Source organism: Brachyistius frenatus, unplaced genomic scaffold (genome assembly GCF_029030835.1).
Source record: "Brachyistius frenatus isolate BFR_SWC_R1_liver_20210118 unplaced genomic scaffold, ASM2903083v1 Contig_12, whole genome shotgun sequence".
Taxonomy (NCBI): domain Eukaryota; kingdom Metazoa; phylum Chordata; class Actinopteri; family Embiotocidae; genus Brachyistius; species Brachyistius frenatus.
The window spans coordinates 6610079-6622663 of record NW_027210611.1 but is presented as its reverse complement, the minus strand read 5'-3'; the positions used below and the strand labels follow the sequence as shown (position 1 = coordinate 6622663).

The following is a 12585-nucleotide window of genomic DNA, read 5'->3' as shown; positions in this document are numbered from 1 at the left end:
CTAACCTTTGCTCTAATCCCTCCCTCGTCCCCTCCCTCCCGCTCCTTTTAACCCATAATCAGCAGTAAAGGCCTCATTGTTCCTGTCCCCTGCTTGGGTATCTGATCATTAACCTACATTCAGAGCGGTGGCGGTAGGCTTCTTAAGGCTCTCAGACTCTCATCGGGCCCGTTTAATGGGCGTGTTTCCGTGAGTCCGAGGCCCAGCCTGATTCTCCTGCCAGTAAAGTTAACCCTACTCACGCCTCCGTCGTACAAACATCAGGCTATTTTATGAGGCTTTTGATTTGTCCGTGAGCCATGTCCTGAGCCTCTCCCGTGGGAATTTGGAGCCATTCCTGTTTTTAGTGGAAGCTTTTAAGTAATGGATAAGGCTGTGAAAACATTTCAGCACTCGATCTTGCATTGGAATAAACATTTAGGACACATAAAACTATTTCGGGGGTTTTCAAGGAGCTTATTGATTGGATAATTATGAAATAAGTAACCGAATTTGATTTTGTTTTTTTGACATGAGTAAAATGAAAGCAGCCACGGCAGAATATTGTGCTCCCTTGTACTTGTACAACCGGTAATGTCCGTCAATATCACAGTTTTACTGTGGCTGGCACACAAACAAAAATGAACCCGGTTCAGTGGAATTTGGCAGCAGACTGGTTCCGGTTCTAGCAGTTACTTAATATTATAGCTCTTCTTGCTATTGGCAGTAGCCGCCCATGCTTTTCCCATGTGCAAGATGTCAAACCAGAGCTCTCCACCTCTTCCCACCAACGTGGCCGGCGTATTTATACAACCCCAAAACTAGTGGAACGAAGGCCAGACGCTCCGGTCGGAGGAGGAGGAGGCGTGTTTCCTCTGTCTGGTGTTAGGGTAGCGAGAGGTGAACAGACGCCTCGAGGCATCCAGTGTCTTTTACTGTCTGTTTGTCCATGTCGAAATGTATCAGACGACCCGGTGTCGGGAGGAGAGGAGCTGCACTTCTTCTGTGCTGGAAATGTTTTGCCTTTGAACTTGGTGCACAGTTGAGTCATGAGAATAATTTGACGGCGGTATGAGAGCACAGATAGACGAGGCTCAGAATATTTTGAGTGTTTTTATTTCGTTAGAAATGTGAAGGTTTGTTGACTAATTGTGACTTCATGACATTTTGAATAGTTTTGAACTCTGTGGCTACAAATTAGAATGATGACTTAATAACCCTAACGGTTTAAAAAAAAAAAATGTTTGTTGCTTAATTCAACCAGTAACGACAAATCCAAAATTTAAATTTATAATCATACATAACATATAATATACACACAACGAACTGAACCGCCTGCGGTTTAATATTTCTACCTGATAAATAATTATATTGATTTTTTTTTTTTTTCTCCCATCTTTTTGAAAAATCATTTGTATTCAAAGCGGAATACAAATGGAAAGCGGAAAATCATTGTATTCGACATTTCTGGGGCACCTTACAGATTTGGGGTTCATAGTGCGAGTGAGCATTTTGTATTTTGCAGGCATATTATTTGGTTTATAATATGAACATGGAGGCTGGTATCCTGTGGGTGTGTATATGTGTGATCCCATTGAAGATGGCTGGCTCTTCGCTGGGTATTGTTGCCTCTCCTGCCCCTCTCCTGTAGTCTCAGTAATCGGGGCCTTTGCGCCTGGCTTTGTCCTGGTACTCATTAGGAAGTCGGAGGAGGAGGAGGAGGAGGAGGAGGCTGGGAGTGGATGTGCAGCTGAGAGAGACCTCCCCCATCATTTAGCCCGACGGCATACAGGACCACAACCACGTGACCGGCTGTTTACCGTTGCAGCAAGCGTAGTGTGTCTCCTTGAGCGAGTTACAGATTTGCCGGCCTCCTTTTTTGTCGGGAAATCCGACTGAAAATGTTTACATATTCATGCCACTAATTCAGTTGGTTTTTATTTCTCCGTCCGCAGAACAATTTTTAAACCCAGCGGTGCATTCAGAGCCGGCTTTGCAGCAGGTTCCTTTGTGAGCGCCATCGTAAGTGCAGCCTCATGCGGGACCGGGGGGGGGGGATCGCATGTATTTTGCACATGGTTGTGTGCGAGAATTCACAGCAGGCGGTACTCTGGAAGCCGTAGTGGAGTAATGTCGCTGCTGCTGCTGGCAGCATACTCTGCATGCTGTGTGTCAGGCTCTGTGCTATTCTTAGCCCTCTTCCCTCCCTGTCCCATCCTGCAGTCAGTGGATCAGGTTACCGTACAGTGTGTGCTCTTCAACCATCCCAGCTACACCCCTCACCCCCCTCCTCCCCAACATACCCTCCCCTTTGCTCAAACCCCCAATCCGCTGCACTCGCGCAAGGACACGCACGCACCGGCAGCAGCGCTGCGCTGTCGGAGCCAACATGCTCCAGCACTACAGGGAAATGGTTGTTATTGTTGTTAGTCAGGAACAAGTGGAGTTAGACGGCAGGAACACCAGGTTATAAATAAATACAGAGACATCTGCTTCTCAGAGGGACCAGCAGTGCAGCCAGCACACTTAACTTGGGATTTCACTGACTTAGTTCAGTCAGTGCAGACGGATATTTAGAATTTTTTTAAATCCGGACTCGTATTTTTTTTCGTCTCAGCCTGTCCTGGTTTTGAAGAGGGTAATTCAGAAACTGATGTATTTTTTTTAAATCATGTGAACTGACATAGGGCTGTGGAATATATTGATATTATATTAATATGTTATTAAACTAAAAAGCATCTCAGATTTTGGATAAAATATTGTGGCATTAGTGTTGTCTTTTCTTCATTCCTGATTTTAAAGACTGCATCACAGTAAAGTGATGAAATAATTTTGTCTTTATAATCCACACTACCAATGATTATGAAAACCTAATTGTGAAAAATATTTTGTGAAAGGGCTAATGCTCATCACAACAACACTGCTGCAGTATTGATTATTGAGGTGTTTGGTCAGAAATATTGTGATATTTGATTTTCTATGTTGGTCATCCACTGAAACCGTTACAATAATGAGGCTATCGTGGCAAACGGAGTCCGTGACATGATGTCAGTGACACGAATTGAAAGATTTGGGGATTAAAAACGGTTATCTTTTTGACTAATGCTGCTTTAATTGCATTTTAATACATTTACTATCACACTAAATAAACAACAACAAAAAAAATCCTCTCAATCTAGAGGTTGGATTTAATGAATCTGGAATTTTTTTGCTTGAAATATTACTCGGGTAAATATTGAGTCATTAAAATAGTCGCTTAATCAAAGCTGTTAATTGACTAAATGTTACAGCCCCGCTGTTAATTGAATGTTTGACAAAGATTAATCAGCCACTCTCATTAGTTAACTGAATTAGGTGGGGAAAAAAGCCAACGATTCTCTGGTTGCAGCTTGTATTTTTTACTTCACCTGTACCTTTGTCCCTTTGGGATTTTAATTGGGACATTTCATTGACAAAATGTTTATTCTGTTAGGAAATAATTGGCAGATGAATCAATAATGAAAACGTGATCATTAGTTGAAACTGTAGTGTAATTTGTTGTCGCTCGTCAGTGTCTCGGTTGCTGAATTATTTACCACATCGCTGATGTTGGGACGGAGGAAACCAGCCGTCCCGAGTGTCTCTGGTGACGCTTCTCTCCCCGTAGTAAATCGCTCAACCTTTTTCCATCTGTGATTCTGCAGTTTCATAGTTTGTTTCACTGATATTAAGTAGGTTAGATGATTGCTGCACATGACTCAGTTTTCACTGTACGAGATCCCACGCCAAGCTCATCTCAGGTTTGGCCTCTGTGAACCGTAGCAGTCGTCAAGGCAGGGTTAGGTCGCGACTTGAAACAGCCCAAGGTTGATGGCAGAGCTCGCAGAGGCTTTCGCAGCTCTGAGCTGCTCGTGAAACGCAGTGAATGCAAATGCCAAACTGGCGAGTGTCCAAAATACCTCTGTAATTATAGTCACACCCTCCTCGCCTCGTCTCTGGGCCAGATTGGAGTCCCGTCAGCATTTGTTTTCTGGTCCGGTCCTGGCCTGTCCATACCGCTTTAATACCCCCGATACACGAGCCTCTTTACACCAACGTGTTCACTGTGGGCAGCTCAATTCTCCCTTTCAGCTGCCTCAATGACAATGCTGCTGCTTACTGGCTATCTGCTGACTAATGGCGGACCTCTCGCTGGCCTCGGCTGCGCTGCGGGGCCGCGCGTTGGGGGAAAAAAAAGGATACCCGTCGACACCGTGCTCATATACTCAGGATCAGCAGAGGTTGTGAAAGTATCCGAAGAAACAAAATGTTGGTTTCCTTTAAAGCCGTCCTATTCCTTGTGATTTAGTGCTGCGAACAAGTGGGACTGGTTCCCGCCTGGCAAAGCAAGTGGCATGTGTAACTGCTTAAATATGGCCTACTTTCCAACGTACAGATTTGGTCACGCATTAGATTCAAATGAAAAACAGTTGGGCTGCATCAACGTGCCTCAGTGTATAGATGTTGTTTTCTTGATTAACTGTAGTATTTTTTTATTTTATTTTTTTAAAGCCCATTGCAGTTTTTCAGAGCCCAAACGTGACATCTTAAAATGATAAAACTACTCATTTTCACTATTTCAACTTTACCTATTGAGAAGCTTTAAGAACTTCAAAAATGAAGGGAAAGTGGTGATTTGCTAAAAAAAAAAAAAAAAGAAGAAAAATACACTTATCAAATCATTTCTCAGATTTGTAGTATATAACCAATTGATGAAGTAGCTCGCACTAAAAAAACAGTTTGTCCTCTACATTATACAAATTCAGGTTCCACTGAGACTTGAAAGTAAAGTACATTAAAAACAAATGTCAACGGCAGTTTCCTGCTCCTTCCTTCATGTGCAGCTGCGTGGCAGCTCCGTTTATGCCCGTCATGCGTCTGTCTTGAAGTGCTTTAGCTGATTAAACTTGTAAGACTTGTGGCTTTTACATAAATCCTGAACGCGCCACATAATGGTCCCGTGGTAAGGTGATGCGTACGAGAGGCCCGGACATGCCCGCTGTTTATGTCGCATCTGGATGACATCTCCTAATTGAAGGCCTTCTTCTGTTGTGATCTGTTTATCTCCAGTGGCGTGTTTCTGATTGTGCTTCACACGTGGGCGGCGGACTGATCGCACCGTAATGACACTGTAGTGTGTCACTGCTGATTGTGTTGACTGTTTTTGGGACCGGCATGTTTGGCTCTCGGGTAAAAAAAAAAAAAAAAAAAAAAAATGTAAACAACATTACATTGGTATTTGGCGGTGTCTGGAGTTTTAAATAAAAATAAATAAAAGGAAAAAAAAGCATTCACTTTTCTGTCAATTTCAAAGGCATTATGTACATCGGTCTGCGTAGAAAGACCCGGGCTAATCTAGCATGTGCTGCATGCAGGGTAGCGTGGTGTGTCGCTTAGTCCCAACGGATTATTGTTTTGCAATCGCTGTTGTAGTCAGAGACCCAACTGACAGGATTGGTTGCCTCAGTAGATATAAACAGTATGCAGATGTACTTTGACTATTTGTGGAAACATTGTTGGATGAAGTGGTTTGTGAGATTTATTTTTTATTTTTTTTTGAAGGGGGCGGGGAGAGAGAGAGAGAGAGAGAGACTAAACATGGTGTAGTTGAGGTTTCTGAGGTTTGCTTTTACAAAAAATATGAAATTGTCACCGAGGAATTTAAGAAATGGTAATTTCTTTTTTTCTGAAATATTTTATGCGTCTGCACTGGCAACAGCCGTAGCCAGAAGCATAATGTTTTTCTGGTTGTCAGTCTGTCCCATTATCATGAACGCAATATCTCAGGAACAGCTTGAGGGAATTTCTCAGAATTTAGTACAAACGTCCATCGGGACTAAAAGATGAACTGATTCGAATATAGTGGTCTGAGGACGAAGTCACGGTAACCTGACAAAGCGTTTGGGATAAAAGGATGACGCGATGACATTGTATATCCAGAAAGGTCAAGGGTCAACTTCGCGGCGGCGACATTTTGTTCTGTACTTTCCCGGCTGGTATTCAAACACTGTAACTCGGGAACAGAAGGGGAAGACCGTGACCACATTTCACATTTGTGTTGGATACCGAGTTGGCGTCACCGATCTCGGGTGTGCACCTTGAAACGCTGGCGATTTGTATAGATCGTCTGTACTGTTGGCGTGACGTTATGCGTGAAGCATCCACGTTTTAGAATGCGTGACGTCTTTTGCAGCCAAGTCCATATTGGAAGAATTGTTTATTTTGCATGTCCGCAGCTGTGACCAGAACCGGGTTCATTGGCCGAGCATGTGAACACAAATAATGAAACTGACTTTGTTTTGGTTCTTTCAAAGAATTTACGCACTAATGCAGTAGACATACTGCAGAACAAGAACAACAAGGCTTAAAAAAACAAAGTAAAGTCCAGTCAATTGTAGTTATATAGCCTTACAAATTACACTTCATGCTTTTTATGAAATGATTATTAAAGTCTTCAGTACATAAAATGAGTCTTGGCAGCCAGGGATGGAAACTGCGAGGTGACATTTGACATTTAATAGTTGAAGCTTCTTTAATTTGTTTTTACAAAACTTTTAACTTTTGGGACTTACGGAAATTGAGATTGCCATTTATTTTTTTTTGCTTTTTGTTTTGTTACATTTTTAAGACCAAAACTATTACCTAGTAATGATGGACATCTCACTGGTATTGGTTTAGCAGCAGGCCTTGTCATTCAAGGCTGCCGGTTGCCCTTGTCCTGTCAGTTTTTGCCCCCTACATTTATACAGGCCCACAGGAAAAACACCGAGCCGTAGAGGGGGAAGGCTGAGCAATGTCAACACTGATTTTCAAATCAGGATTTTTGACCTCACTAGAAGTCATGGCCTTGAGCCAAAAGAAATAAGCTAAGGTGGAGATCCTGATTTAAAAACCCACAGTTTTTAGAGAGTCTATAAAACACACTTGTTATTAGAGAATTGATCTAATCTGTTTTTCATCCAGGTCACAGATTGTATACTTTTTTTATTTATTTCTTTTCACCTTGAAATTACTATTAAACGCGTAAATTATGTACCAATTAATCTTCTGTTTCAGAAGCACATTACTTTCGTGGCCTTTTCATGATGTCGTGCTGAATTTCTTTGTATTTCTGTGGATTTTTTTTTTTAAGTATTTAAGGATGGAAAAATGATTGGACCTTTTTCGTGATAATTTCCAGTCACACACTGTGACATCTTGCTGTCTCTCCCAGCAATGGCTTTAACAGTGAAATATTGTTGATCTAATTATGTAATTAAACATTACTAAAGCCTGATTGAGGAAACAGGGTGCTGATTGGAAGAAATCTCCAGAATAGTAGGGAAAACTACTACTGTGCTATTTAGAGAGGTGGTTTACGCCTACTGGTTTCTTTGTGGGAAATAAGGGAAATACTTTAAAAAAAATCTTGGTGGTTCTTTCTTGAAATGATAGATCTTTACTATAACGTGAATTGTATTGAGTAATGGGGGCTGTCCCGCTCAATTTGGTAGCTGCATAACAAGTAATCACTGGACCTTCACAGGGAAACGGGGCTGTTTCTGCTGAATCATGAGATGCTGTGCATGTGTGTAAAAAGGAAGTGGGGAAAGTTCATTCGAAGTACTTGAGAAAAGGGTCTTGTGACTAAAAACTGCCATGTTCATGTGACACGTTAACTGTCACATGCTGCGTCGGCTCCATGCGGCAGGTTCACCTGAGTGTTGTACTTTCTCCGGGCGCTGCAGGCACCCGCAGTGTGCCACATGTGTTACTACAGCGTCACAAACCACATCAAAGAGCTCGGTTACACTGATGAGTAGGCCATAGTGACATCACGTAGGGTGGGGGTGTTTTCCTCAGAAACCTAAGAGTCCCTAAAGCTGTGATTCATGCCATCTCATGTAGTTGTTTCCTGCCCGTCCTCTAAGGTCGTACGCAAGACGAGGAATGGAAATTTCAATAAAAATCCCTGATTGTTGAGCCACTGGGCCGACGTCCTGAAACACAGCTGGGTTACACTTAGTGGCTTAGTATTTCGTACACTGCCACTCCGCTGCTCTCAGGGGATAAGTGACTTTTCTTTACTTAACTCCAGTTTCCTTTGTGATACAGACATTCGCTGAAAGCAGAGCCTGTGTGAAGAATTCTCATTTAATTGTACCTGCATTTAAAAACTACTTCTTGCTGTTGCCAGTGGCTGACGCAAACAACTTCCCAGACCGGTCATCCACTCAAACAGTGATGTGGCAGAGTTGAAGTCCTTCTCACTGTTGTTGTGTTCTCCGTCTCCAGGTGCATGATGACCCTGCTGCGCTGTAGCTGTCTAAGCTAGTCAGGTGCCACACCATGGCCAAACCTGGGAGCGACAGAGATGGAGCCATGGTGGATAAACAGGCGGGGAAGAAGGTATGCAAGGAATAACTGAATATCGCTGAAGACCATCTATGTCAAACCGGTCTAATGAACATTTACTGCATGAAGTTCTGTACTTTATGGTGCCATTAAAATTAATATGCAGAAGTAAATGCATGAAAATGCATTCACAGGGTCAGGCGAAGGCTTTCTATCTCGGTGCAAGTCTTGAGTTGAGGGGGGGAATCACATGGTCAAGAAAGATGGCGTTGGCAGATAGCATTTGCTTGGTCGTTATGGAATTGTAGATTCATCTCGCTTTTTTTTTTTTTTTTTTAAAGGAGCAGTCTGTAGGATTTCGTGGCCGCTAGCAGTGAACCACTGAACACTCTCGTTACAAAACTCTCTCGAGAGCTCGTGTTTGGTTTTGTCCCTTCTGGGCTCCTAAAGAAACGAGCTTCCCGGAAGAGGACCTGCTCTCTATGCAGATATGAACAGCTAATTGTAAGCTAAGAAAAACACTTGGTTTCAGGTGATTACACACTGATGAAAACGTGGACATTTATGCCAATAGAGCGCTCTGAAAGCACCACATTGAACCGGTAAAGGCCCGAAAGGAGCTAAAGTAAAGCGACATTGAGTGGCTGCTCAGGATTACCAACTCATCGTGTTTTTGAGTACAATACTTCAGCCATGAATGGTCGGTAGGGCTGTACAATCAATTGTTTTATAATGGTGATATGGATTCCTTCATCCATCCTGTCATTTCTGAATGACCCAACGATTTTGCCGCACTTTCATTCGGGACATCAGGTGCGTCAAAACAAATGCGCCTGCTCTCCGTCAACCAATAACAACCCAGTGTTATAGCATGTGACGCAGAGCAGCAGAACGGCAGGGAGGGAGATGAACTCGGTGAGAGCGAGTGAGAGACGGAAAGGAAGGACAAATAAAAAGCACAGAAAAAAGAAGACAATTAAAACTGCAAGCAGTGATATATATATTCCCGCTTGCAGTTTGATTTTTTTTTCTCGATCTTGTTCCTTATTCTTCTTTTAAAACAACAAAAAAAAAAGGATTTTTTTTTTTTTTTTTTTTTTTTTTTTTTTTGCAGCTTTAACATCTTCAAAAACTCATGAAACATCAGAAACATAAACATCAACTTCCTGGTTCAAGGCGAAACATCAAACTTAGCTGCATCGCCCTGGCTATACTACAGTCTGAAAGTATTCAGACCCCTTTAAATTTTTCACTCTTTGTTTCATTGCAGCCATTTGCTAAAATCAAAAAAGTTCATTTTATTTCTCATTAATGTACACTCAGCACCCCATCTTGACAGAAAAAAACAGAAATGTAGAAATTTGTGCAAATTTATTAAAAAAGAAAAACTGAAATATCACGTGGTCATAAGTATTCAGACCCTTTGCTCAGCATTGAGTAGAAGCACCCTTTTGAGCTAGTACAGCCATTAGTCTTCTTGGGAATGATGCAACAAGCTTTTCACACCTGGATTTGGGGATCCTCTGCCATTCTTCCTTGCAGATCCTCTCCAGTTCCGTCAGGTTGGATGGTGAACGTTGGTGGACAGACATTTTCAGGTCTCTCCAGAGATGCTCAATTGGGTTTAGGTCAGGGCTCTGGCTGATGGTCACAGAGTTGTTCCGAAGCCACTCCTTTGTTATTTTAGCTGTGTGCTTAGGGTCATTGTCTTGTTGGAAGGTGAACCTTCGGCCCAGTCTGAGGTCCAGAGCACTCTGGAAGAGGTTTTCTTCCAGGATATCTCTGTACTTGGCCGCATTCATCTTTCCTTCAATTGCAACCAGTCGTCCTGTCCCTGCAGCTGAAAAACACCCCCATAGCATGATGCTGCCTGCCACCACCATGTTTCACTGTTGGGATTGTATTGGGCAGGTAATGAGCAGTGCCTGGTTTTCTCCACACATACCGCTTAGAATTAACGCCAAAAAGTTCAATCTTGGTCTCATCAGACCAGAGAATCTTATTTCTCATAGTCTGGGAGTCCTTCATGTGTTTTTTGGCAAACTCTATGCGGGCTTTCATATGTCTTGCACTGAGGAGAGGCTTCCGTCGGGCCACTCTGCCATAAAGCCCCGACTGGTGGAGGGCTGCAGTGATAGTTGACTTTGTGGAACTTTCTCCCATCTCCCTACTGCATCTCTGGAGCTCAGCCACAGTGATCTTTGGGTTCTTCTTTACCTCTCTCACCAAGGCTCTTCTCCCACGATTGCTCAGTTTGGCTGGACGGCCAGGTCTAGGAAGAGTTCTGGTCGTCCCAAACTTCTTCCATTTAAGGATTATGGAGGCCACTGTGCTCTTAGGAACCTTGAGTGCTGCAGAAATTATTTTGTAACCTTGGCCAGATCTGTGCCTTGCCACAATTCTGTCTCTGAGCTCCTTGGACAGTTCCTTCGACCTCATGATTCTCATTTGCTCTGACATGCACTGTGAGCTGTAAGGTCTTATATAGACAGATGTGTGCCTTTCCTAATCAAGTCCAATCAGTTTAATTAAACACAGCTGGACTCCAATGAAGGAGTAGAACCATCTCAAGGAGGATCAGAAGAAATGGACAGCATGTGAGTTAAATATGAGTATCACAGCAAAGGGTCTGAATACTTATGACCATGTGATATTTCAGTTTTTCTTTTTTAATAAATTTGCACAAATTTCTACATTTGTTTTTTTCTGTCAACATGGGGTGCTGAGTGTACATTAATGAGAAATAAAATGAACTTTTTTGAATTTAGCAAATAGCTGCAATGAAACAAAGAGTGAAAATTTTAAAGGGGTCTGAATACTTTCCGTACCCACTGTATATACTATATACTAAATTAATTTTGGGTCACTTTTTGGACGACATGCTATCATATGACTTTTCTTTGAATATTTTGGACAACATACTTTGGATATTTTGGATGACTTTTCATTACTTTTTGGAGTATGACCTTTTTCTGAACGGGTAAACCTTGTGTTACCTCGGCGGGTAAACCGTGAACTTGTGTGTTACGAACCCGTGTCTTCATGAGGTTGTTTCTAGCTCGGAGTTGGCGTTGTAGACCGTCTTCGGCGCTGGAGGAGGAGCTGCGGCAGGAGAAAGAGTTTCACGGAGTTCACTCAGAGCTTCCAGTGATTCAACAGACAGTCTGGTTAACTCAACAGATAAAAGATTCTACTTCACCAAGGCTCCTATTAATGGTTCAGATTCCACCTTGGCCTGTTAATGGTGATTCAACTTTGTAAAGTTGAAACATTTGGAGAAATTGAAAAAGTTTTGCATACACTACACATTACAGGAAGATATTTAATATCACTGCAGACCGCCTTGAAAACACGTATATCTACTAAGAATGTCTGTGGCAATTTTGGTCGCATTTGAATGAATATTTGTGGACGGTGGAGTTATAGGTTGTAGTGAGCCAAAGATTTGTCACAATGCTGTCTATCTCCTGGGAAGATTGGTGGCTCAGTGGTTAGCACTGTTGCCTCTCAGTAAAAGAGTTGAGGGTTTGATTCCCCCCTTTGTAATGACTTTAAAAAAGAAGTCATACTATAGCATGTCATCCAAATTATGAAAAAAAAAAAAGTCATACTACAGCAAAAAGTGACTTTTGGGTCACTTTTTGGCCGCCACGCCACGAGCACACCGATCGACGAAAACAAATTCTTATGATAACTTTTAATTCCAAACATGTAAATAGGGCACAGACTCAATTTCAAGTTGGTCCGACAAAATCTGAAGGAGGAGTTTGTTAAAGTAAAACGTGCGAATCGCCAAAAATGGTGACTAAATTAAAAATGGCGGACTTCCTGTTGACTTGACGTAATGGTGCAATGTAACTTTTTTGTTCGTCTCGGTGTGATACACACGTCCACCGAATTTCATGCATGTAGCTAAATGGAGCCGCCGGGGCATCTGTTTAGGGGGCGCTAGCGAGTCATTTGGCCACGCCCACTCGCGACGCCACTAAAATACAAAATTTTTCACCGGGAGAGATGGGTGTACCAACTTTCATGAGTTTTTGAATATGATAAAGCCTCCAAAAATGCAGTTGTTTACGGGGAATCATAATCGCTTGGATAACAACAGGGCTTTCGCACCATCGGTGCCCGGACCCTAAAAAGACCGTTTTTATGGTCGGTATCAATTTCATGAAGCTGCATTTAAGCCAACAACAAGAACGTTTACAAAGTCGTTGGCGTGTTTTAGGCATCATTAGGTTCTTCTGTATAAAA

The 12585-nt window shown here is 42.4% G+C and overlaps 1 protein-coding gene across 5 annotated transcripts in view; it reads left to right on the top strand.

The window, feature by feature from the left end:
* ankrd12 (ankyrin repeat domain 12) overlaps nt 1-12585 on the top strand; it is a 40335-nt gene that overhangs the window by 10456 nt on the left and 17294 nt on the right. For 4 of the 5 annotated variants that reach the window (XM_069692498.1, XM_069692496.1, XM_069692499.1 and 1 more), the window contains exon 2: nt 8272-8385. The exons of the other annotated variant lie outside the window; for it this stretch is intronic. In XM_069692498.1, coding sequence (XP_069548599.1) covers nt 8326-8385 — 60 coding nt within the window. In that variant the 5' untranslated portion in view covers nt 8272-8325. The remainder of the gene's footprint in view (nt 1-8271; nt 8386-12585) is intronic. 5 annotated transcript variants of the gene reach the window in all.